Raw genomic sequence first — 27,283 nt, forward strand, 5'->3', positions numbered from 1 at the left:
TGTCACTTTTATGTTGAGGTGCCCATACTTTTGCACCGGTCAAATTTTGTTTAAATGCAGATTGCACATTTTCTGTTAGTACAATAAACCTCATTTGAATCCAGAAATATAACTGAGTCCATAAGTTATTAGATATATGAAACTGAAATAGCTGTTGCAAAAACCAAAATTGTTTCAAATATCATAAATATGTTGTATATTAAAAACAATTTATAGCCAAAGAAAACAGAGGCAATGAACAAAACAATATAGGGAGATCTTCAAGTATATATTGGCTCACAAAAAATGCACAAATTTAAAATTTTTTACAATTAATGACTTAACCCCTTCCTGACATCCGACGTACTATCCCGTCCATGGGACCCGGGCCCCTATGCCCATGGACGGGATAGTACGTCTACCGCGATCAGCGGCGCCCACGTGGTGAGCGCCGCTGATCGCGGCCGGGTGTCAGCCCTTGGGGGTTCAAAGTTCTCACCACACATCTAGATAAGTTCCTTAGGGGGTCTAGTTTCCAAAATGGTGTCATTTGTGGGGGGTTTCCACTGTTTTGGTACATCAGGGGTTTTCCAATCGCGACATGGTGTCCGATCTCAATTCCAGCCAAAAACGTCAAATGGCGCTGCTTCCCTTCCGAGCTCTGCCATGCGCCCAAATAGTGGTTTACCCCCACATGTGGGGTATTAGCGTACTCAGGACAAATTGCACAATAACTTTTAGGGTCCTGTTACCCTTGGAAAAATAAGAATTGAGGGTGAAAAGATCATTTTTGTGGAAAAAATATGATTTTTTAATTGTACCGCTGTACGTTATAAACTTCTGTAAAGCCCTTGTGGGTTCAAAGTTCTCACCACATATCTAGATAAGTTCCTTGGGGGTCTAGTTTCCAAAATGGGGTCACTTGTAGGGGGTTTCCACTGTTTAGGTACATCAGGGACTCTCCAAACGTGACATGGCGTCCGATCTGAATTCCAGCCAATTTTGCATTGAAAAAGTCAAACGGCGCTCCTTCCATTCTGAGCTCTGCCATGTTCCCCCCCACATATTAGGTATCAGCGTACTCGGGACAAATTGCACAATAACTTTTGCAGTCCAATTTCTCCTGTTACCCTTGGTAAAATAAAAAAAATTGAACCTGAAGTATTTTTTTTGTGAAAAAAATTTAGATGTTCATTTTTTTTTAAATATTCAAAAAAATTCCTGTGACGCACCTAAAGGGTTAATAAACTTCTTGAATGTGGTTTTGAGCACCTTAATGGGTGCAGTTATTAGAATGGTGTCACTTTTGGGTATTTTCTATGATATAGACCCCTCAAAGTGGCTTCAAATGTGATGTGGTCCTAAAAATAAAATGGTGTTGTAAAAATGAGAAATCGCTGGTCAACTTTTAACCCTTATACAGTCATATGTAAATGTTTGGGCACCCCTATTAATGTTAACCTTTTTTCTTTATAACAATTTTGGTTTTTGCAACAGGTATTTCAGTTTCATATATCTAATAACTGATGGACTCAGTTATATTTCTGGATTCAAATGAGGTTTATTGTGCTAACAGAAAATGTGCAATCTGCATTTAAACAAAATTTGACCGGTGCAAAAGTATGGGCACCCTTATCATTTTCTTGATTTGAACACTCCTAACTACTTTTTACTGACTTCCTGAAGAACTAAATTGGTTTTGTAACCTCATTGAGCTTTGAACTTCATAACCAGGTGTATCAAATCATGAGAAAAGGTTTTTAAAGTGGCCACTTGCAAGTAGTTCTCCTATTTGATTCTCCTATGAAGAGTGGCATCATGGGCTCCTCAAAACAACTCTCAAATGATCTGAAAACAAAGATTATTCAACATAGCTTTTCAGGGGAAGGATACAAAAAGTTGTCTCAGAGATTTAACCTGTCAGTTTCCACTGTGAGGAACATAGTAAGGAAATGGAAGAACACAGGTACAGTTCTTGTTAAGCCCGGAAGTGGCAGGCCAAGAAAAATATCCGAAAGGCAGAGAAGAAGAATGGTGAGAACAGTCAAGGACAATCCACAGACCACCTCCAAAGACCTGCAGCATCATCTTGCTGCAGATGGTGTCACTGTGCATCGGTCAACAATACAGCGCATGCATAACGCCTTTTTGTATGACCAAACAACTCAATCTTTGTTTCATCATTCCACAGGACCTTCTTCCAAAATGTAACTGGCTTGTCCAAATGTGCTTTTGCAGACCTCAGGCGACTCTGTTTGTGGCGTGCTTGCAGAAACGCCTTCTTTCGCATCACTCTCCCATACAGCTTCTCCTTGTGCAAAGTGCGCTGTATTGTTGACCGATGCACAGTGACACCATCTGCAGCAAGATGATGCTGCAGGTCTTTGGAGGTGGTCTGTGGATTGTCCTTGACTGTTCTCACCATTCTTCTTCTCTGCCTTTCTGATATTTTTCTTGGTCTGCCACTTCTGGGCTTAACAAGAACTGTACCTGTGTTCTTCCATTTCCTTACTATGTTCCTCACAGTGGAAACTGACAGGTTAAATCTCTGAGACAGCTTTTTGTATCCTTCCCCTGAAAAGCTATGTTGAATAATCTTTGTTTTCAGATCATTTGAGAGTTGTTTTGAGGAGCCCATGATGCCACTCTTCATAGGAGAATCAAATAGGAGAACTACTTGCAAGTGGCCACCTTAAATACCTTTTCTCATGATTTGATACACCTGGCTATGAAGTTCAAAGCTCAATGAGGTTACAAAAGTAATTTAGTGCTTCAGGAAGTCAGTAAAAAGTAGTTAGGAGTGTTCAAATCAAGAAAATGATAAGGGTGCTCATACTTTTGCACCGGTCAAATTTTGTTTAAATGCAGATTGCACATTTTCTGTTAGTACAATAAACCTCATTTGAATCCAGAAATATAACTGAGTCCATCAGTTATTAGATATATGAAACTGAAATAGCTGTTGCAAAAACCAAAATTGTTATAAAGAAAAAACATTAATAGGGGTGCCCAAACTTTTACATATGACTGTAACTTCCTAACAAAAAATAATTTTGGTTCCAAAATTGTGCTGATGTAAAGTAAACATGTGGGAAATGTTAGTTATCAAGTTTTTTGTGTGCCATATCTCTGTGATTTAAGGGCATAAAAATTCAAAGTCGGAAAATTGCGAAATTTTCAAAATTTTCGCCAAATTTCCGTTTTTCTCACAAATAAACGCAAGTTATTTGAATGAAATTTTACCACTAACATGAAGTACAATATGTCACGAGAAAACAATGTCAGAATCACCGGGATCCATGGAAGCGTTCCAGAGTTATGACCTTATAAAGGTACAGTGGTCAGAATTGTAAAAATTGGCCCGGTCATGAACGTGCAAACCACCCTTGGGGGTGAAGGGGTTAAGCTCCATAAATAAATATACTAAGACATCATAATCCTAAATGCTTAATAAATCATGGCTGTCCAGAAAATTGGAATATATAAGTCCATGATACACTAACTCAATAGATAATAATCATTTAAAGTGCCAAGTGACAATATATGCAAAAATGAAATCAGTAGAACTGTGCAAAAAAAATGCAAGAAAGTGCAAAGATTGTCAAAATGTAATGAATCTAATAAAGTCGCATGAGATTTGAATTAATATTAGCCGTTCAATAAAGTGCAAGAAAAGTGTATTTGATGTGATAAAAAGAACAATAAAAAAAGAAAAAATTTTTTAAAAAAATCTAAAAGTGAATATACTCATGAATTGTTTTAAAATGTTGCAAAAAAATAACCGCAGTGTTGAAAATACCAAAACAGGTGTACTTGATAAAATTAATCATTAAAAACTGAGACTAAAAAATATCATGGTGAATATAATCATGGACTATGCCGAAGATTGCACCAAAGTGTGGCTGCAGTGCTTAAAAATGTCAAACAGATGTAGTTAATATAAAGACAAAAAAACACTGAGGCTTAACTAAACAATGAATATAAATTGTGCAAGATCCTGCAAAATCCTGAAAAAAAAGTGCAGCCACTGTATTGACTTTAGCAGTAAAATGCCACCACACGGAGCCAGATAAAGTTAAATGAAATAATAGTATACATTGATAAATATGGAGCAATGTCAAAACATTTTAAAAACAACTTACTGGCTAAAGCTATTGTAAAGATTCTCCCTTCGCCCCAACGTACGTTTCGCAGCTTCACTTCATCAGGAAGAGCACTTTCTTGTATTTTTTTTGCACAGTTCTACTGATTGTGTTTTTTCATATATTGTCACATGGCACTTTATATGATTATTATCTATCGAGATAGTGTATCATGGACTTAGAAATTACAATTTTCTGGACGGCCATGATTTATTAAGGATTTAGGATTATGATGTCTTAGTATTATATTTATTTATGGAGCTTACGTCATTAATTGTAAAAAAAAAAAAAAATGTAAATTTGTGCATTTTTTGTGAGCCAATATATACTTGAAGATCTCCCTATATTGTTTTGTTCATTGCCTCTGTTTTCTTTGGCTATAAATTGTTTTTAATATACAACATATTTATGATATTTGAAAAATAAAATGTATTGTCTATTTTTTGTATTTATGCTCCTTTTTTCTTGCTTATTTAATTATCTTTTAGCTTATTACCTTTGTACTGTGGGAATTTTTGTTATAATTGACCTAATAGGTGACAGATTTTAGTCTCTAACATGTCATACTAGACTGGTGTTGATCACCTCTGGCATGCTGTATTGATGAACCCTATGTATTACTGTTGTAGAATCCCAACAAGATCAACGTTGCGTGTTCATGTATTCGTTGCATTTCAGATCTGATTCATGCAAAAACTTACAAGTATTGATTGAATAACGGACGATGATGTATAAATGAAAATATGTAATGAGCATCACAAGTTCTGCGGCCTTTGTAGATGAATTGACTATTCCCTCCCCAATTACCACCCTCAGCCCTGGTCTGCTCTAACCTGAAGTGCCAACCATAAACTCCTTATATATGTAGATTTATGGTATACGAATGAAAAGGGAACCACTTTAGGAGTGATATGCAAATGAGTCTGCAAGTGCTCTGGGTGGCACAGAGCACTTCTTCTGCCTCAGCCTAACTCCACCCTGCACTAGATGATTGACATTTGTCCCCATTTCAAAACTAATGAATTAATATCCTTATTTTTTCCCGCTTTTAAATATCACTATCCATAATGAAAATCCATAAAACTGAAATCTTGAAATTTGTAAAACTAGTCTCCATGCCTAATATTAGACTCCTACTGCCTATTCTGTATGGATGACTTTTCAGACATTTCATTGCCATCGCAGACAGGATTGCATTGAAGAGTATATACAGAAGATAAGGTATTATCTATCATTCACAATAGGTGACATCACAGCTCGCCTTCTCCCCCACTCTTCCCTATGACCTCTGCACAGATCACAGCATCCCTGTGAAACTTTCCTGTAGAGGTCAGCAAGTCAGGGCCACTGAAAATGTACAAAGAAAAAAAGAAAACCGGCTCAACTGCTAGGCATGTGTTGCGGGAAGCATGGACCACGTGCAGTCATCACGTCAGTGCATGAACAAGAAAAGAAAAAAATCCAGCTTCCAAAAACATCCAATTTTATTGCAAAAAAATCCAAAAATAAAATTGAATGTTTTTGGAAGCTGGATTTTTTTTTTTTTGTTCCGTCAGGGCCACTGCCATCCATGTGGCTGCTGAGCAGTGATTTTTTTTTTTACACAACAAGATAATACACGCCCAATATAAAGATTAATGTGAAAATTGCAAGATTTAAATTCTTAGAAAAATATAGATAAGGAAAATATAAAAAAAATTAAATGTTTCCAAAAATATTTGTAAAATATAAACCTGACTTAAACAATAGATTACTTTCTGATGACAAGTTCCCTTTAAAGAGAAACTATATGGAGGAAATTTTCTCACCTTTTGATCTGAACCTATAGAAATATATTTCGAGTAAAAACTAAAGAAGTCTTGAGGCAAGAGAGTGCGAATGATGGGAGGGGTATGAGGAATATGGCAAAGGCTGGAGTACGAGTGATAGTGTGGCAGGGATACTGTCGCACACAACAAACTAACTTGTGCTTTTTGTCTTTATTTTACATCCTATTTCTCTATCTAATGAATTTCCAGGCCAACTCAATGGATTTTCAGCTCATGACCAAAATAAAGTACCAACTGTTAACATCATTGAAACAAAGCCTCAGGAACTGTTCCCGAGCGTCCTGAAGACGGCTGTGGGCACTATCCATCTTGATGTGCTCGAAGGGAAATGTAACAGCTTGGACGATTCCATTGATGAAGTTCAGTCAATGGACGTGAGGTATATACACAGTCTTGATTTCCACTGGTGTATTAGAAATGACAACTGTTAACACAACATGGGTGTCACTTTCTTGACCACCAGACACATTACCCAATGAAGGTAGCACTTTCTCAGCCTTCCTCCACACATATCATCTAACATGGCTATCGCTTTTTCTTATTTCCCCATCGCCTCCCTCATCCATACACACTACCCAACATACGCTTTCTTATACATGCATATACACATACTCCCCAAAATAGGCATCACTCATTAGCCCCCAGACAAATTACCCATTGGAGATATCACCATGCCACCCAATATAGTTTCACTGTCTTAATCTCCCTCCATCATGGGTTTCGCTTTTTTAGCCTCTCCCCTACCCTTAGGCTAGTTTCACACTAGCGTTTGGAGGCACAGCGGACGGTCGCCGTGAAGCTCCGCCCCCTGCCACGCCTCCTCCGGTCAGCTCCGCCTATGGGCGCATGATGCTGCATGCGACCTGCATACCCTATATTTAGCATTGGGTACACAGGCCGTGCGCAGGTATGCTTTTGCTGCCGCATGCGTCCTTTTGACGGTGCGGCGGCCGCATCAAAATGCAACACATTGCGTTTAGCGCAGGTCGCCAAACCATCAAAAGGACTCATGCGGTGGCAAAAGCATACCTGCGCACGGCCTGTGTACCCAATGCTAAAGCTAGGGTACGCAGGTCGCATGCAGCGTCATGCGCCCATAGGCGGAGCTGGCCGGAAGAGGCGCGGCAGGGGGCGGAGCTTCACGGCGACCGTCCGCTGCGCCTACAAACGCTAGTGTGAAACTAGCCTTAGTCATACTTTCCACCCAACATGGGTATCGCTTTTTTGGAAGGCTAATACATGTTTTGTTTTCATATTGCAGCATTTTGTACAATAACATTCTTGATATTGAAATATGAAAGAAATAACATTTTTTGTTCACAGTCCTGTGTCCAAGGAAGAACTTATATCCATCCCGGAATTTTCACCATTGAATGAGCACGTTCCCGGCGTGTCATTAGATCACAATGGGACTAATCATTCCAGAGCTTTAGAAGATCTGCTGGACTTCACTGGCCAAGCCACATATTCCAAGATAGCCGGTGAAGGCATACATATCGATGACTGTAATAGAAATCTTATTGATGGATTTAGCAGTCCTAGTCAAGAACCTAAACTGAATACTATTTGCTGATTTGCACAGTGTAACATGGGTAAGCTGAAATGTGCTACTTTCATTGATGGAACACATAACATTAGCCATGTTGATAAATTACAGCATTTGTCTTTCAAATTGCTATATAAATATTAAAAACTAGTAGTAATCCTGACTGGTCCAGGCCCAGCTACATGGGTAATCTAGGCTTTAATGTTTGATGTTTTTAGGTTTGCACATACTCTTTACAGTGAGTGCAAAATTTGTGGATGATGTACCTTGGTCAAATCGGTTCTTTGATAAAAGAAAAAAATTAAAGGTTGGACTGGAGAAATGGAGTGTGATACAGTCCTGAGACATTAGAGCCACGCACAGCCCTGCGCTTGAGATATATCCAGTATTAGGGTTTGTTTACATGGTGCGTTTTTCTGCTAATTTTTTCCTTGCTCCAGATTTGACAAAACCAATTGAAGGTCAAAATCTGCATGTTAATTCCATCACCATTTTTGCAGCGTTTTTCACGCATTGAAAACGCGTGTATTGCACCACATTGTACCATTGCTACAGAAAAATCCACTGCAAATTATCAACTTCAAGTAGTTTAATATCTGGAGCCTCAATCCCATTTTTAGGAGCTCATATTATTCATCAGATTTAGTAAACATACAAAGTTTGTTCAGGCCAGAAACAAATAGTCAAATATTTAAAGTGTCCGCAGGGTAGTCTAATTACTAATCACCCCACTAGAAACACTTTCAACACTTCCTTAAAGGATAGTGGGTACAAGAAGTGATATGAAGTCATTTAAAATATAACTTTTATTAAAGGGAATCTGTCACCAGGTTTTTGCTACTCATCTCATCTGAGAGCAGCATAATGTAGAGAAGGGGACCCTGATTCCAATGATGTATCACTTTGTGTCACAACTGCTGCACCCCGTAAACTATCGAGTTTTTAGTTGTAGCAGAGCTCAGAAAGCAAACGCCACCCACACCACAGCTCCCTATGCACATCGTCTATTGACAGTAAGCTGCGTATTAGAGGAGAAGCTAGGTCACACCACTTGGCTGGAGCTAGTCTTTCGGTGATAATTTCCTGGTGAGGAAACATTCATTGTAGTGAAACAGCACACGGTCTAATAAGTGACACATCCCTGAAATCAGTGTCTCAGCCCAAACCTCATGCTGCCCTCAGACTACATAGCAAAAAGCTGCTGGCAGATTCCCTTTACTATTTAAAAAATCTATTTATAGATTGCTTTAATTTATTGTCATATAAAATTATCCCTATATCTAGGCACATCAATAGCAGTGTAGTTATTACATATATTTATCTCAGCCCCTGATTTTCTGCCTACTGGGGAACAACTTGTTTCTCCTTAACTTTTTCTCAGTCAGCTACAAAATGGTTTCCCCTGGTATTAACTGCTACACGACATTTTATGTACGTTTACGTCATGGTCGGGAAGGGGTTCTTACAAAATGTCCTAAATTTACATTACGGCGATCGTGCGGAAGCTCAGCGTAAGTTATAGCAGTGCTCCGGCTGTCACGGCCGGGAGAGGTGCCTACAGAGCCCGGGCCGTTAAACCACCTAAATGTCATAATCGCAGTATTTAGAAGGCTGAGGGAGGGAGCCCCCATACAGCTCCATCAGCGGAGAAATAAAAAAGTTACTGCTCTTGTCTTGTGGATAAAGATAAAAAATGATATAAATATGGTATCACTGTAATTGTACTGACCCAAAGAGTAAAGCTGCCTTATCAAACTTTCCATTTACAGTTAGGTCCATATATATTTGGACAGAGACAACATTTTTCTAATTTTGGTTCTAGACATTACCACAATGAATTTTTAACAAAACAATTCAGATGCAGTTGAAGTTCAGACTTTCAGCTTTCACTTGAGGGTATCCACATTAAAATTGGATGAAGGGTTTAGGAGTTTCAGCTCCTTAACATGTGCCACCCTGTTTTTAAAGGGACCAAAAGTAATTGGACAGATTAAATAATTGTAAATAAAATGTTTATTTCTAGTACTTGGTTGAAAACCCTTTGTTGGCAATGACTGCCTGAAGTCTTGAACTCATGGACATCACCAGACGCTGTTTTTCCTCCTTTTTGATGCTCTGCCAGGGCTTCACTGCGGTGGTTTTCAGTTGCTGTTTGTTTGTGGGCCTTTCTGTCTGAAGTTTAGTCTTTAACAAGTGAAATGCATGCTCAATTGGGTTGAGATCAGGTGACTGACTTGGCCATTCAAGAATATTCCACTTCAATAAACTCCTGGGTTGCTTTGGCTTTATGTTTTGGGTCATTGTCCATCTGTAGTATGAAACGACGACCAATCACTTTGGCTGGATCTGAGCACACAGTATGGCTCTGAATACCTCAGAATTCATTCGGCTACTTCTGTCCTGTGTCACATCATCAATAAACACTAGTGACCCAGTGCCACTGGCAGCCATGCATACCCAAGCCATCACACTGCCTCCGCCGTGTTTTATAGATGATGTGGTATGCTTTGGATCATGAGCTGTACCACGCCTTCGCCATACTTTTCCACCACTGTTATCTTCCGTGGGCGTCCAGGTCTTTTTCCATTGATGAGTTCACCAGTGCTTTCTTTCTTTCTCAGGATGTACCAAACTGTAGATTTTGCCACTGCTAATGTTGTAGCAATTTCTCGGATGGGTTTTTTCTGTTTTTGCAGCTTAAGGATGGCTTGTTTCACCTGCATGGAGAGCTCCTTTGACCGAATGTTTCCTTCATAGCAAAACCTTCCAAATGCAAGCACCACACCTCAAATCAACTCCAGGCCTTTTATCTGCTTAATTGAGAATGACATAATGAAGGGATTGCCCACACCTGTCCATGAAATAGCCTTGGAGTCAATTGTCCAATTACTTTTGGTTTCTTTAAAAACAGGGTGGCACATGTTAAGGAGCTGAAACTCCTAAACCCTTCATCCGGTTTTAATGTGGATGCCCTCAATGAAAGCTGAAAGTCTGAACTTCAACTGCATCTGAATTGTTTTGTTTAAAATTCATTGTGGTAATGTCTAGAACTAAAATTAGAAAAATGTTGTCTCTGTCCAAATATATATGGACCTAACTGTAGTGAACAGCATAAGTTTGCCAAAAGACATGTGGGAGACTCCCCAAATGTATGGAGGGAAGATGCTGTAGTCAGATAAAACTAAAATTAAACTTTTTGGCCACCAAGGTAAACGCTATGTCTGGCGCCAAACCAACACAGCTCATCACCCCAAAACACCATCCCCACAATGAAACATGGTGGTGGCAGCATCATGCTGTGGGGAAGTTTTTTTTCGCAGCAGGGGCAGGGAAGTTAGATGATGCAAAATGCAGGGATATTCTTGAGCAAAGCATGTTTAATTCTATCAGTGATTTGAGACTGAGATGAAGGTTCACCTTCCAACAAGACAATGAACCAAAACGTACTGCTAAAGCAACACTAGAGTGGTTTAAGAGAAAATATGTACAGTGTAGAGTAGAATCATCTTGAGGTGGATCACAAGGAAATGAACAGCATGTGACTTAAATATGAGTGCCTGAGCAAAGGGTCTGAATACTTATGGCCATGTGATATTTCAGTTTTTATTTAATTTGAAAAATTTCTACATTTGTTTTTTTTTTTTTTTCAGTCAAGATGGGGTGCAGAGTGTACATTAATGAGAAAAAAATTAACTTTTTTGAATTTACCAAATGGCTGCAATGAAACAAAGAGTGAAAAATTTAAAGGGGTTTGAATACTTTCCGTACCCACTGTACATGATTTGGAGTGTCTTAGTCAAAGCCAAGAGGCGGGGGTGATTACTTTTACAAGCCACTCTCTATTTGGTATCACTATAATAGCACCGACCCGAAGAATAAAGTAGTCTAATCACTTATACCATACAAGGAATGGCGTAAAAAACTAAAAACAATTCTTGACCTGCTTTATCCTGCCCTCTACGCTGTGCACTTACACTGAGGTTTCCTAGTAAATCTCTGAAATGTGATTCAGACGGAACCCCCGGTGGGAGATTGCCTATAATAAGGCAGATGGAGACATTATGAACCCTGTCTGGCCTATACTGCGGCCGTGTCCGTCTTTTTAAGTGTGCATAAAAGTGCAGTCAGCCACAGTTTTGTGCATCTTTGAAAACGACACAGCTGAATAGGGGCCAGACGGAGACTAGGGTAACTATGCTGCCTCATTATAGTGAAAGGCTCTCTCTGGGGTTTCATCTGAATCGCGTCACTCGGAGACTTAGATGGAAACCCCAATTTAAGTCCTCAGCGTAGAGCTCAAAATAAAAGTGATCCCAAACTTTATGCAAACTGTGTTTTTCAATAAAAGCTTCATCTCAATCCACAAAAAAAGCAAGTCCCCACTCAGGAACGTCATATGTCAATGAAAATACAGGGGGCTTTAACATTACTTGTAGTACAAAGGCTCTGGAAAAGCTCCATGGCTCCTCGCCCCCCAAATGAAAAGCACATATGGGGTATTGGTGTACTCGGGAGAAATTGTGTAATATTGTATTGGTCATTTTCTCCTATTATCCATTTTGAAATTTAAAAACTTGTGCCAAAACCAACATTTTATTGGAAAAAATGGTAATTTTCCATCTACTCAGCTTAATGTTATACAATTTTAAAAATGATCACTGCACCCATAGATGAATTCCTTAAGAGGTGTAGTTCACTTCTGCTGTTTTGGCATGGCAGGAGCTCTTGTAATGTTACCTGACGTCTGCAATCTATTCCAGCCAAAATTGAGTTCGAGTTGAGTTGGCGCGCCTTCCCTTCCAAGCCCTGCCGCGTGCCCAAACCGTAGTTTTCCACCACATATTGTGTATCCGTGTACTCAGCAGAAATTGAACAAAAAAAATTGTGTGGTCCATTTTCTCCTGTTATCCTTGTAAAAATGAAAAAATTGGGGCATTTACAACATGTTTGCATTTTCACGGCTCAACGTTAAAAAATTTGGTGAAGCATCTGTGATTCAAGGTGCTCACCACAACTCTAGGTAAATTCCTTGAGGGGGTGTAGTTTTCAAAATGGGGTCACTAGTGGTGGGTTCCCACTGTTTAGGGACATCAGGGGCTCTGCAAACGTGATAAGGCTTCCACTAATGGTTCCAGCCAATTTTTCATTCCAAAAGTCAAATGGCATTCCTTCCCTTCCGAGCCCAGCCGTACCATAAACAGTAGTTTTCCACTACACATGGGGTATTTGTGTACTCAACAGAAATTGCCCAACAAATTATACAGTCCATTTTCTCCTGTTACTCTTATGAATATTCAAAATTTGGAGCTAAATCAACATTTTAGTGGAAAAAAGTAAAATGTTAAATTATAGCAATGTGGAAGTAAATAATTATGTGCAGTGCCTAAAGAGTTGATAAACTTCTTGAATATGGTTTGGCACACTTTTAGGGGTGCAGTTTTTAATATGGCATCACTTTTGTTTATTTTCTTTCATATAGGCCCCTCAAAGTCACTTCAAATGTTATGTGATCCTTACAAAAATTGGTTCTGTAAATTTTGTTGAGAAATTGCTGATCAACTTTTACCCTTCTAATTTCTTAACAATAAAAAATTGTTTAAAAAATGATGCTGATGTAAAGTAGACATGTAGTAAATGTTTTTATTAACCAATTTGTGTAATATAACAGTTTTAAGAGCATAAAAATTTGAAAACTGTGACATTTTCAAAATTTTCACCAAAATTCCAATGGTTTCACAAATAAACGTAAAAAATATCGGCATAAGATTACCACTAACATGAAGTACAATACGCTACAAAAAAAACAGTCTTCAAACCACTGGGATATGTTGAAGTGTCCCATAGTTATTACTTCATAAAGTGACAGTGGTCAGAAATGAAAAATTTGGGCTGGTCAGGAAGGTTAAAACAGGCTTGGGTGTGAAGGGGTTAATAGCACAAGAGAACTGATTTATTCTGAATCTACAGCCAAACTTCACTCAAACGCTAATGAGATGGAATAATTGAGCATACCCTGTATTATAAGATTAATATGTGCAAATTTAAATTGACTTAGTCATAAAGTATACATTGTAGCATCTATGTAAATATCAGAATGAAAGACAGGACCCGATCTCCTTGTGGAGAGTGCCAAGTCAGAGTAAGGAGCCCTATAGGAAATGCAATGCTCTTCTGGAAATTTAAGTGTGTAAATAGCCTCTTCAGAGAGGTATTCTCCACAAGGCAAAACATTCCCCTTTGACCTCTTGTCTGAATTGTCTCACCGAGCCAATTCAGGTCTCCTCCTGTTTTGCGCTGATGAGGGACAAACATCCCAAAGCATGTCTGCAAATGGAGTTCCTGCTTTGGACTTTTATCTTGAGTCATGTGGCAAGCTCATTAGAAAGTCACTATTGACTCTTGGGATTGCTACTTTCAATAGGTAGCAACTGTGGACAAAGCATAAAATCAGTATTGCGTATACGCCATTACGTTCTACGGCCCGGAAATATCGCAATACTTCCGGGCCACAGAATGTAATCTCGTATGCCGGCGCATGCACAATAATGATTTTATGCTTTGCCCACAGTTGATCAAAGCATACTGCACACGCGCGAGAGGCCATTTCAATGCGCATGCGCGGCAACTCTACGGGATCTGTGATATTCACAGACCACAATACGTACAGCATGCCAAGGAGGGGGGGGAAGAAGGAGAATAAGCCCCACCCATTGGACCAGACTGCGGAGATTTACATACACCGCAGGAGAGCTAAAAACAGTATTTATGCATCAAAGGTGGGGAGTCAGGGGTTATCAAAAGTACAGCTATAATGCTTATGTGACACTAAATTGAATGATCTCTTTACATCATATCACAAAAAATAGGTGACAGGGGGCGTGGCCTGGATCGCTTGTGGGGAGGACGTGTGTTGCTGTTGCTCCCGCTGCCAGCCACGAAGGGAGCCCTATTTCGACCCTAATGGGGGTGTTTGTGTGCCCCCCTGAGAGAGCTGGACCAGGAGAGAGTGGTGGAGGATTGAGTGGAGGAAACCGCGGCTCTCGGGGAGGAGAGCGGCCGCGGGGAATGGGTCTTGGCGCCGGAGGTGGACGGGCGCCATCTTTGCCGCGTCTTCCTGCTTCTTCCTGAGCGGCGTGGGCCAGAAGACTGCGGAGAGCCGTTGGAGGAGGTGGAGGGCCGCGGCCTATGCTGGAGGGGAGACCGCTGACCGCTACAGGAAGGGAGGAGAAGGTCTGCTTACCGGAGGAGAGGGAGGTGAGCTGGACGCAGAAGCCTGGCTGGTGATCAGAGGGTGGCCGCAGTGCTGGGTGCTCCTGGTGGCTGGGCTTGGCGCTCCTTGCTGTGTATAGTGACTGGAGGTTTGGGGGTACTGCTCCCCCTTTCCAGAGACGCCAAGACCGGCCTGATCCCATACTACAGCAGTGAGAAACACTATATATAGGGCACCATATCAGGGCCTTATTTACTAATGCCAGCGCTCCACCTTTTAAGAAGCATGAGGTCATTTTCATCTATGAACATGTATTAATAGACTTTCCCTAAATGCACGAGTAGTGACTTTAAATGCACGCTTCAATTCAACATTATGGTCAAATCTAATAAAGAGCGTGCAAAATCGCTGGATACTGGGGTACATCGGGGCAGGCAAAGCGAAATGGAGAAATTTTTGAAAAATAAACCTGGGTCGGCTAGGCCCACACCAAAAAAGCTACACACTAATGCTGAGGTAGAGGAACGGGTCGAGGACTCGGACTCAAGTGAAGATGTCTCAGGCAGTGACATTACCCACTCAGACTCTGGGAAGTTCTCTAGATCAGTATTTAAAAAACTTCTGACCCAAGCATTAAAACCTTTGGTTACAGAGATATCCGGTATGAGAGCTGATTTGTCACATATTGGTAACAGAGTGGAGTCCCTTGAAGCATCTCAGTCCTCTCTCATTAGCCACTCTAATGCCATGAGGGACCATTTGGAATACCACAGAGAACAGCTTAATAACGCTCTTCTGGCCTTGGAAGATCAAGAGAACAGAAGCCGCAGAAAAAATATAAGGATTAAGGGATTGTCTGAAAGTGTTTCTGCAGAAATATTGGAAAAATCCACGAAAGAAATCTTTGCCCTCCTAATTCCACAAGAAAAATGCGACCAAATTGTGATTGAGAGGGTCCATAGATCGCTCAGACCCAGGCCTAAGTCCTCTGAACCCCCGAGGGATGTGATCTGCGGCTTGTTGAGTTATGTGGACACCAATGTTATTCTGTCTGCTGCAAGGGATGCTAAAAATCTCGCTTACAAAGGATCTGCCATACAACTCTACCAGGACATTGCGCCGTCGACCCTTGCAAAGAGAAGAATCCTGAGACCCTTATTGGAAATACTACGCTCGCGTAAAATTCTCTATAAATGGCTGTTTCTGTTTGGAATATCGGTAAATGGAGACAGCAAACAAGTAACAGTGAGAAGTCCTGAAGACTTAAGCAAAATATGGGACACTTTTGGCATTGCTTCTATTGATATCCCCTCATGGCTACCTTTGGATATGGATCTTCGCACGCCTCCTCCTATCAACGCTTATACAGGAGGTCAGGGGGAGTGGGCCTCAGTGAAGAGACGCATGCCCCCTAAGCGAGGGAAATCTGGGGCAAGAAGAGAGATGCCCCCCTGAATATTGTTTTATTGGGTCTAGTCGCATTTTCTTACATTTGGACTCAGTAGTTTTTTGGTTTAACTTTACAGTGTCTTGGATCACTTTAGTTTGCCTTGATTGGCACCTGCCTAGGTGTTGACGCTTTCATTTAACTGCTATACAAGCTAATGTGTGCTACTCGTGTGTTGGGGATGTGATTCCCTGATCTGTCATGGGGGGCATGTTGGTCCCCCTGCTCCTGCCACAGGCAGGTAGTTGGTTATTGTTATCTATTGGTTACTGTTACTGTTATTTCACCTTGCATTTTTTGTGGTCTGTCGGCATGTGACACTTTATTATTTATTTTTTCTTTTGTTACATCTAATTTACTATGGGTGACAAGGAAAAATTTGCCACTATAGTAGTGGCTTCGTATAATGTAAAGGGGTTACGCTCCCCGTGTAAGAGAAATCCGATATTGAACCTTTTGCATACAAAAAAGGCTAGTGTGATCTTTCTACAGGAGACACATTTTAAAGCGGGGAGAGTACCAGACATGTCCAGATCTCGTTACCCGACCTGGTATCCTAGTACAGGTGGGTCGGCATCTAGAGGAGTGAGTATTGCTATTAAAAAAGGTGTTCCTTTTGTCTTGCATGATTGCCTTTCAGATTCTGAAGGAAGGTTTATTATACTGAAGGGCCTTATTGCTAACACCAAAGTTACCTTATGTAACCTATATGCCCCAAACAAGGGTCAGATTGGATGGTTGTGCAGGACGATGGATACTTTAAAACTATTTACTGAAGGTTTACTACTGATGGGGGGAGATTTTAATGTACCACTCAATCCATCTTTAGATACTTCCACGGGCAAGTCTGCCCTTTCCCAAAAGGCACTGAGAAAATTACACCTTTCTTTCCAGGAGTTGCATTTGATGGACCCCTGGAGGACACTCTCTCCTTCGGACAGAGACTACACTTTTTATTCCCATCCGTGTGGCAGCTACCATAGAATTGATTATATATTGACACAGACAACCAACCTCTCATTAGTCAAAAATGCGACCATAGACGCTATCACACTATCGGACCATGCTCCTATTTTCCTCGATATGGGCATAAAAACCCTTCCGCGACCAGCCGGGTCTTGGTCGCTTAATGAGACATTATTAGATTCAGATTCCCACATTACGAGACTGACTGACACTCTGGAATTCTTTTTCCAGACAAATCTGCACTCTGGCCCATCCACACCTGTGGTGTGGGAATCACATAAAGCGGTTATGAGGGGAGAATTTATAGCTTTGAGTTCCTATCTCAAAAAAGAAAGGACAAAACAGGTTATGTCTATTTTGCACCAAATTAATTCTTTGGAAAGATTGCATAAGAGATCTCAAGTAACTAAGACACTAACTGAACTAACGGACCTAAGAAATTCGCTAAAAAATCTTTTGAATATCCAATCGGCCAAAACCTATATGAGATGTAAACAGAGGTTTTATCTCCATGGCAATAAAAGTAGCAAGCTTATGTCTTCATTGCTTAAAAAGCAGCAAGAAAGGACGTTTGTTAGGCAACTCAAGACTCTGGATGGCTCCTCAATTTTCGAGACTGCTGATATTGCCGAGGAGTTTAGATCCTTTTATGACAGCTTATATAATCTAAATATACCAGATAGCATGCGAGACCCAATAACAGCTATAGAAAAAATTAGAGAGTTCCTGACTCCACTAGTTTTACCTAAAATAACCCCGGAGGGCCAGGCTTTGTTGACCGCTCCAGTTACCCCTAAAGAAATTTTGGATACTCTTTCCACCATTCCAAATGGAAAGGCCCCGGGCCCGGATGGTCTCCCTATTGTATATTATAAAAAGTTTATAAAATCACTCTTACCTCAATTGGTGACCTTGTTTAACTCCTATTTGAAAGGCCAGCTTCCCCCTAAGCAATCATTAGAGGCATATATTACGGTTCTCCCGAAGGAGGGTAAGGACCCAAACTTGTGCGCCAGCTATAGACCAATTTCATTACTTAATGCGGACATAAAACTGTGGGCTAAAATACTAGCGGGCAGAATAGGTAATTTTTTACCCAAATTGATTCATGCGGATCAGGCGGGCTTTGTGAGGGGTAGGGAAGGGAAAGATAACTCCACTAGGGTCATAGAGTCCATAATGTTTGCTAAAACCCGGCAGGTCCCCTTGGTACTCTTGTCAACTGAGAAGGCTTTTGACAGAGTGTGTTGGAGATTCATGGAGCAGGTGTTGATTAAGTTCGGCTTTCCTCCTCAATATATAACAGCAGTCCTTTCTCTCTACTCCCAACCGACGGCCAGGGTCAGGATAAATGGCACCTTATCAAAAAGTTTGGAGATTCACAACGGGACTAGGCAGGGATGCCCTCTGTCCCCATCTTTGTTCATTTTGGTTATAGAAACTTTGATACAACGCATCAGACAAGAACAACACATAAAGGGGTTGACGGTGGGCCCGGGGACATTTAAAACGCTAGCTTTCGCAGATGATTTGCTTTTCCTCATATCCAATCCACCTCAGGCATTCCCGATCATCCTCCAAATTTTTCAACAATTTGGCTCCCTCTCCAATTTTAAAATTAACCTAGCCAAATCTGAAGCGTTAAATATCACTCATTCCCAACTTTCCATTCTTCGTATGCAGACTCCCTTCTCTTGGGCTAATGGCTCTGTCAAATACTTAGGAATATTCATAACTAGGGACCCTACTAACTTATTTCAAAGTAATTTCATACCCTTATTGAAGAAAGTTACTAACCTGATGCATAAATATAACCTACCTACTTTATCTTGGTTGGGTCGCATAAACGTGTTTAAGGCATATATTATACCTATCATTTTGTATGCCATGAATATGGTACCGATTCAGATACCCCTGACCTTTTTTGGGTCATTAAAGTCACTGATAGGAAAATTCATCTGGAAATCTAAACCGGCTAGGTTGCCTTATAGGCTTCTTACTTACCCAGTCGCCTCTGGTGGATTGGGAGTTCCAGACCCCCTGGTATATTATAAAGCAATTCACCTTGGCAGATGGTTAAAGGTAGTGTCTTGCACTGAAGGAGGGGAGGGAGCTTGTGTTGACCTGACTTTGTTGGGTCCGAGGGGCTTGCCTTATCTATGGACTAGGGCTAAACTACCGGCTACCCTTAGACTGGATGAGATAACATCTACTACATTACGTACCAGGAGATTGATGTTGGGGGAATTACCGGAGGACACTTTCCCTTCGACATTTACGCCGATTAGCTCAATACCGTTTTTATTGGATTCTGATTTTCAGGATCCCTATAATCTGTGGTTTACCCTCCCTAGAGATACATTGAATAGCTTTTACGGTAATAAAATATTACAGGGAGGAGTTTGGCCATCAAATGCAACGAGTCAACCAACTAATTTTCTCCAGTGCCAGCACATTCGACGTACGCTCCTACAGTTTAGGAAGAAATTCCCGATCAAATCAAACTGGTCCTGGTTAGATATTATGATCAAACTCCCGCTTCCACGGCTAAAAATCTTGTCCCGTATTTACTCACATCTGATCTCTCCGGGAGTACATTTTAAGCCCTCATTTATTTACTCCTGGGAAATGGAACTTAATATTACGTTCACAGAGGAACAAGTATCTAGGATGCTATCTAGTGCACGGGGATTCTCCAGGTGAGTTCTTTTGCAAGAAAACTCTTATAAAATTTTGACCAGGTGGCATTGGACTCCCGCGAAGCTCTTTCAGAGGGGTCTTGCTGATAATGATGCTTGTTGGAGATGCCTCAACCCTGGAGGGCATCATACACACATATTTTGGGATTGTCCCAAATTGAGACATTTTTGGGACGGTGTCGAGCTAGTTCTCAAGAATTTACAGCTAATAATGACCAATCTCAGGGCTACGGAGGTTCTTCTTTCGTGCCCATCAAAGGATTTTTTACCAAAAAAACATGGCCTACTCCCATTGATGCTAAGTGCTGCAAAACAACTGATAGCTGTTCATTGGAAAGATGTCGCTCCCCCCACATTGGAGGAATGGCGTGATAAGATAAATCAGATTTCTCGTCTGGAGGAGCTGTCTAGCTGGGAGGTCTTTAGTCACAAATCTTATGTGTTGACTTGGGCCCCGTGGACTAGATATTTGAGGGATAATCCTCGAGGAGAGGGATCAGATACTATTTGAACCTCACTTAGACTTGATGGCCTTGATTTTTGGGGTAGCTGGTTCCAAAGTTACGTATAAAACTGTTCACCTGCTCTAATTTTATAATACATTCACTTATTGCTAGTGTCGATGCCGACGACTACTTTGTTTTGATGTTATTGTTAGCTATTATATATCCCTCTTTTCCCTTCCCTTCTTTTTCCTTTTTCCCACCCACTTTTCCCTCCCCCCCTTGTTTTTTCCCCCCTTTATTATTTTCTAACACCTTGGACGGACGCCTAAGCAATCTTTAACCATATGTATTTGTAAAGTGATGTTCTGTCTTATGGTGTGGTTGAAACTTGAAAATAAAGAATTTAAAAAAAAAAAAATAGGTGACAGATTCCCTTTTAGGGCTTGAGGCTATGTACCCACGTATGCAGAAAAAAACGGACTCCTTCCCTTCCTTTTTTTCACTTTTTTTTGCGTTTTTTACAGGGGCATCCTCCTGCTCGTAGCATATAGTTAGAAATGTGGATTTTTCCACAAAATTAATGAATATACCGTGTTTTTTTCCACGATGCGTTTTTTTTTCCCGGAAAAAAACTCATGTGCACAAAAATTGCGGAATTCATTAAAAAGAATGGGATGCTTCTTGTATGCGATTTTGAAGCATTTTTACTGGGAAAAACGCTTAAAAAACCCGAAAAAAAAAACGGTTACGTGGGTACACAGCCTAAATGACCGCTCCACCTACCTTCTATTTTAAATACTACAGTTGCACAGTTCATATTGTGGTCTTTTGAAAAAAATGTTTAACTACATCAAAATGGCGGCGGCGCAAATGCAGTAGCACCTATCGCTTGTCGATAGATGCTACTGCGCAAGAGCCACCGCCATTTTGTTGGAGGAAAAAATTTTTGACAGCAGCCAAATGGCAGTGGTTCTTGCGCAGTAGCATCTATCAGGAGCCGACACCATTTTTCTGTGGTTAAATATTTTTTTTCGAAGACCACAATATGAACTGCGCTAGCACAGTATATAAAATAGGAGGCAGGTCACTGAAGGATCAGTGACCTGTTATTTAAGCCCATAAGTATGAATATGAGCACAGAGCACCAAATAAAGTCCCCCCACAGGCCGCCTCGGAGCAAGAGAATCTCATTAACTGAAAATGCAGATTACACAACAACCACAACACGGATTTCATCACCCAAGGTATCATTTAAATCGGTATAACGGCGCCGACCTGACACTGCCTGTAGTTTATTGAGCAAAATCCTGCTGACAGGTTTAAACATCTTGTAGCATATAATGTTTGATAAACTTACACAAATTTTGACTATAATAGCCTCCAGGTATGGTGTAAGTCAGCAGTTTAGCTTCACACTTCAGTAGAAAATACACTTTATGAATTAAGTAAATTTCGGTTGGAGCACACCTTTATTAGAAGTAAAAATATATCTAATATATATATATATATATATATATATATATATATATATATATATACAGTGCCTACAAGTAGTATTCAACCCCCTGCAGATTTAGCAGGTTTGATAAGATGCAAATAAGTTAGAGCCTTCAAACTTCACACAAGAGCAGGATTTATTAACAGATGCATAAATCTTACAAACCAAAAAGTTATGTTGCTCAGTTAAATTTTATTAAATTTTAAACATACAAGTGTGGGTCAATTATTATTCAACCCCTAGGTTTAATATTTTGTGGAATAACCCTTGTTTGCAATTACAGCTAATAATCGTCTTTTATAAGACCTGATCAGGCCGGCACAGGTCTCTGGAGTTATCTTGGCCCACTCCTCCATGCAGATCTTCTCCAAGTTATCTAGGTTCTTTGGGTGTCTCATGTGGACTTTAATCTTGAGCTCCTTCCACAAGTTTTCAATTGGGTTAAGGTCAGGAGACTAACTAGGCCACTCCAACACCTTGATTTTTTGCCTCTTGAACCAGGCCTTGGTTTTCTTGGCTGTGTGCTTTGGGTCGTTGTCTTGTTGGAAGATGAAATGACGACCCATCTTAAGATCCTTGATGGAGGAGCGGAGGTTCTTGGCCAAAATCTCCAGGTAGGCCGTGCTATCCATCTTCCCATGGATGCGGACCAGAGGGCCAGGCCCCTTGGCTGAGAAACAGCCCCACAGCATGATGCTGCCACCACCATGCTTGACTGTAGGGATGGTATTCTTGGGGTCGTATGCAGTGCCATCCAGTCTCCAAACGTCACGTGTGTGGTTGGCACCAAAGATCTCGATCTTGGTCTCATCAGACCAGAGAACCTTGAACCAGTCTGTCTCAGAGTCCTCCAAGTGATCATGAGCAAACTGTAGACGAGCCTTGACATGACGCTTTGAAAGTAAAGGTACCTTACGGGCTCGTCTGGAACGGAGACCATTGCGGTGGAGTACGTTACTTATGGTATTGACTGAAACCAATGTCCCCACTGCCATGAGATCTTCCCGGAGCTCCTTCCTTGTTGTCCTTGGGTTAGCCTTGACTCTTCGGACAAGCCTGGCCTCGGCACGGGAGGAAACTTTCAAAGGCTGTCCAGGGCGTGGAAGGCTAACAGTAGTTCCATAAGCCTTCCACTTCCGGATGATGCTCCCAACAGTGGAGACAGGTAGGCCCAACTCCTTGGAAAGGGTTTTGTACCCCTTGCCAGCCTTGTGACCCTCCACGATCTTGTCTCTGATGGCCTTGGAATGCTCCTTTGTCTTTCCCATGTTGACCATGTATGAGTGCTGTTCACAAGTTTGGGGAGGGTCTTAAATAGTGAGAAAAGGCTGGAAAAAGAGATAATTAATCCAAACATGTGAAGCTCATTGTTCTTTGTGCCTGAAATACTTCTTAATACTTTAGGGGAACCAAACGGAATTCTGGTGGTTTGAGGGGTTGAATAATAAATGACCCTCTGAATAAACTTTTCACAATTTAAAAAAAAATTAAACAAAGAAATAACATTCTTTTTTGCTGCAGTGCATTTCACACTTCCAGGCTGATCTACAGTCCAAATGTCACAATGCCAAGTTAATTCCGAATGTGTAAACCTGCTAAATCTGCAGGGGGTTGAATACTACTTGTAGGCACTGTATATATATATATATATATATATATATATATATATATTTACAATTATTTTCTTTGAGCAAAATGAGCGGTTCAGAGAAAAATGATGATTAACTACTCTATGCACCTAGATAAAGCGATGATTCTTTTTTTAAATGTACTTTTTATTGAAATTTTACAAGAGAAATACAAAATTTAGGTTAATGTCCGGCGTTCTGAAAGCTCAATAATCTGTGCAATTCAATGCTTAATACGAAGAGAAAAAGAAAAGGGAATAAGGGGATGATTTACTATGAGAATAGTGAAAGCTCTCTAGAAATAGCATTTTAATATATTGATAAGTTATATTTCAACTAATTCACATCACTTTACTCCTTCTATCCTCTAGCCCTAATTTCAACACAGAAGCAAATATTCCCAAGACACAAATATGTACATTAGGTATAAACTCTGACACCAAACTTCAGTTTTCTTGTGCTTTTTTTTTCCTACAGATGCTGCAGAGTATCTCAATAAGAAATGCGCTTTGGGCCAATGAACACTGCTGGCAGTTCAACATCAAGAGCCAAATTTTGGATTTTATTATCTAAGCTGAATTATTCTGCAATTCTTCATCTATACTGTTCCAAAAAAAAAAGTTATGTTGGCAAAAAAAAAACCTACAGCAGCTCCATAGTTTGTGAACAGAAACATCTCTGGGGCACATAGATAATAAATGCCATCCTTTGATATTAGAATGGGTCACTTGCTGTAATACTGATTTTCTGTTTTGTTTTTTGTTTTGTTTTTTTTCAAAGCCCGTCCGTAAATTGCGATTCTACTGCAGGAAGTGTACTTTTTTTTTTTTAATTCTGTTTTTATTAGTGTTTTACAAAGACAAGTCAGAAGCGAGTTAACACTACAGAAATTGAAGTGTCTTTTTATCAGTTTGACACACTGAACTTCTAATTAGTGAATTTTGTAAAAAAATAAATAAATCATACATTACAAATGTATATCAACAGATACTGACATTCATTTTATCAGATTGTAGTGTACCGAATCTTTTCTATCCTCTCCACTAACTTCATATCCAACTAGGTGATATTACAGTCCGAAAAGGTAAAGGCTGGTCTTGAATAAAAGTTGTGTGATCCCTTTTTTTTGTTCGCACTTTACAATTTGGTCTTTTTACATTATATTGTAATCTGTTTTTGAAAAATCAATAGTACCCAAGTATTGAGAATTAGGCCATAAGGTCATTGTTGTGCTTAAGCCAAAGCTTCTGAACTGGTAGTCTCCATCTTAAATCTATCTCCCATATAATGACAATTTCAACTACAGAAAGGTTGACAACTACTAGTCTAAGTCCATAAAGCTTCACATGATACATTTATTCATCTGCATTAATGGAAAATGCCCAGAGGATGAGAAACTCGGTAAATCCTATTTTACCTGCCTAAATGCAGGTTGGCCTTTTACTCTTAGTAAACAAACTTCCAGTTCTATAGAAATTTCATGAGCTATAACTATCATATGTGTAATAAAATGTCCAAGACTTATTGATGATCTAAGATTCCAATATGAAAAAAATTCAGTGACACTCTTATTATTTGACAACTGATCAAAATGAATTATACAGGTTTTTATTAATTTAAATCTGTAATTTAGAAAGTGGCTAATTCACATGGAAATTAATGATCTTATAGTGACACAGCAAGATTACACTTGAGTTGAACATTTTCCAATTTTAAAAGGGTTCTCCAAGTATGTAATAAAATTACCCCCATCATGTAATTCAAACGGCAACCCATCCTACTCCTGTGTCTGGAAGGGATGCAATCTGAAGCACAGCTCCAAAGACTTATGTTTCAACTGACAGAGGGGTTCCATCGTAAGCAAACATACCGTAGCTTGTGGAGAAGGGCTGTGACAGGAGAATAAATAAATCTCGGCAGGCTGTGCACAGAGGTCTGAGGCTGAAGAAAACAATTCTTTGTGCTCAGTCAAGCCAAGGAAAAGATTTATTTCTTCTGATTCCACAACCCTTTTGAACAGCTCACAGAGGAATGTGTGCTTACTATACTACTCTTATGGCAGTTTAGACAAAGGTCTCAGGACCTGTGTTTCTACAGACTGCAGCTCGTCTGGACACATAAGAAGGGCGCGCTGCCATTTGAATTATGTGAAGGGGCCATTTTATTACATTCTTGGAGATTTTTTTTAATTTTTTTAAAAAAGCATTTTTCTTCCTGTACCCCAAACCAAATGTGACCAAACTGAAGAAACATATGTCCAGTGAATGCTTCTGGCTTATAACTATTAATTGGTTGCAAGTACTAATATGTTCAAGATAATGGCTACATATTTGGATGGTTAAAACACTACTGTAATGAACTATGTAAGAGCTGGTCTACCGAGCAGAAAATTATGGGTACCGATGTTACTGCCTCAATCTATATATATAGAACTAATAATAAGAATGTAATCTGTATAAAGATGAAGTGCCATACATTGTAAATGTAATCTGTTTCTGTATGCGGACTACTTCATTGTTGTTAAGCTGTACATATTATGTTATGATTTGTTGTAAAAAGCCACAGTACATGATGAAAAAGTGACGGTAAATATCTTGTGTTCTGGATAAGTGGGTTGTGTTTTGAATCTATAGCAATGCATACATTACAAATATACATCATCTCAGCCACCATAAAATGACGGTTCAAACCAAGCAGTTTAGTGCCCCTTCCTAACTATTTAAATTGCATCAATTTCCACCCTCCTTGAAAATGCATGCAAAAAGATTAGCTAGGAAAGGGCAGCTAGGCCATGCAAAGGGTGCACAGGGTGACTGTTCTTGGTTGGATATATAAGCAATAAAGAGAAAAACATAGTGCACAATGATGGATTTAATGATTTTTTTTTTCTAAAACAGGCATCGACATAAGAGAATGGAAGCTGAAGTACTGCAGATCTGTAGTACAGAGAATATTATGCCTGTGTCAATATAACAACACACATTGCCCCACTATATCCACGCTGTTGGTATCGATCTTGCTGAATGTGCAATAAAGCTTAAGCATGTTTCTGTGACTCGCCATCATGACGTGATGGTAATGTGTTTTACTGTACTTTAAAAATGTCCATTGAGATGTAATATTTTATTATCAATTGTAGATTCATAATTGGCATGACATGTATAGCATGTATAGATCAAAGTGAAATACATTTTTGTTTTGAAACAGACTTGTTGGCTTTGTGTTCGTTTTTGACAACATGGGGAAAAAAGAGAGTAAAGTACAACAAATACAACATGTAAAACTTTTGTTTTTGGGGTGGAATTGATTGCAGTAGCAGCTGAAAGCAAATATGGGAAAATCAAATTCCCTACACTTGTCTCCTTTATGGGTTTGCATGATGCAAGCATCGCAACAACTTCACATTAACTGTGTATCCCCCGATGTTGGATAAAATACCCTCTAAAGATAAAAATGTTGAGGAGCCACATGTAAGTAGTTACATGCAATGCATGTTCCTTTTCAGAGTGGATAGTATCTACAGATTAACATGTACATACTACACGTCTTGTAGCCAAGATTCAGGCCAAGTGCCCGGGACACATCTGAAGCCAACCTTGGCTCACAAGGCCTCTGTTCCATCTACAATATTTGGTTTCTACCCAGCACTGTTTATCTGAATATCTGTTTATTTAGACATAAGGGGAATTATTTGGCCATCATTCCAAAAGGTATGTTTGTAGTTGTAAAAAAAAAAAAAATGGAGAGACATGGCACCTCCTTGCGCAATAAACCCAAATGTGAGGTGGAGATAATCTTGGTACAGGCTTGTAGACTTCTGGTATATCATCTGCTGCCACTTCCTAAGCAATGGTGGAGAAAGGGAACTGCAGAATGCACAATAATATGGCAGA

At 39.9% G+C, this 27,283-nt stretch overlaps 1 protein-coding gene across 11 annotated transcripts in view; it reads left to right on the forward strand.

Annotated features, from left to right (window-relative positions):
* The window catches only part of MAP7D2 (MAP7 domain containing 2), a 190,471-nt gene extending 163,873 nt beyond the window's left edge, over nt 1-26,598 (forward strand). For 10 of the 11 annotated variants that reach the window (XM_073565861.1, XM_073565865.1, XM_073565864.1 and 7 more), the window contains 3 exons: nt 6,140-6,329; nt 7,274-7,542; nt 23,868-26,598. In XM_073565861.1, the coding sequence (XP_073421962.1) occupies nt 6,140-6,329; nt 7,274-7,523 (440 nt within the window). In that variant the 3' untranslated portion in view covers nt 7,524-7,542; nt 23,868-26,598. The remainder of the gene's footprint in view (nt 1-6,139; nt 6,330-7,273; nt 7,543-23,867) is intronic. The other variant, XM_073565868.1, reaches the window with a different exon arrangement.
* The last annotated feature ends 685 nt before the right edge of the window (nt 26,599-27,283 follow it).

The sequence above is a fragment of the Dendrobates tinctorius genome, unplaced genomic scaffold (assembly GCF_039654945.1).
Source record: "Dendrobates tinctorius isolate UK_male_01 unplaced genomic scaffold, ASM3965494v1 ptg000016l, whole genome shotgun sequence".
Classification (NCBI taxonomy): Eukaryota; Metazoa; Chordata; class Amphibia; order Anura; family Dendrobatidae; genus Dendrobates; species Dendrobates tinctorius.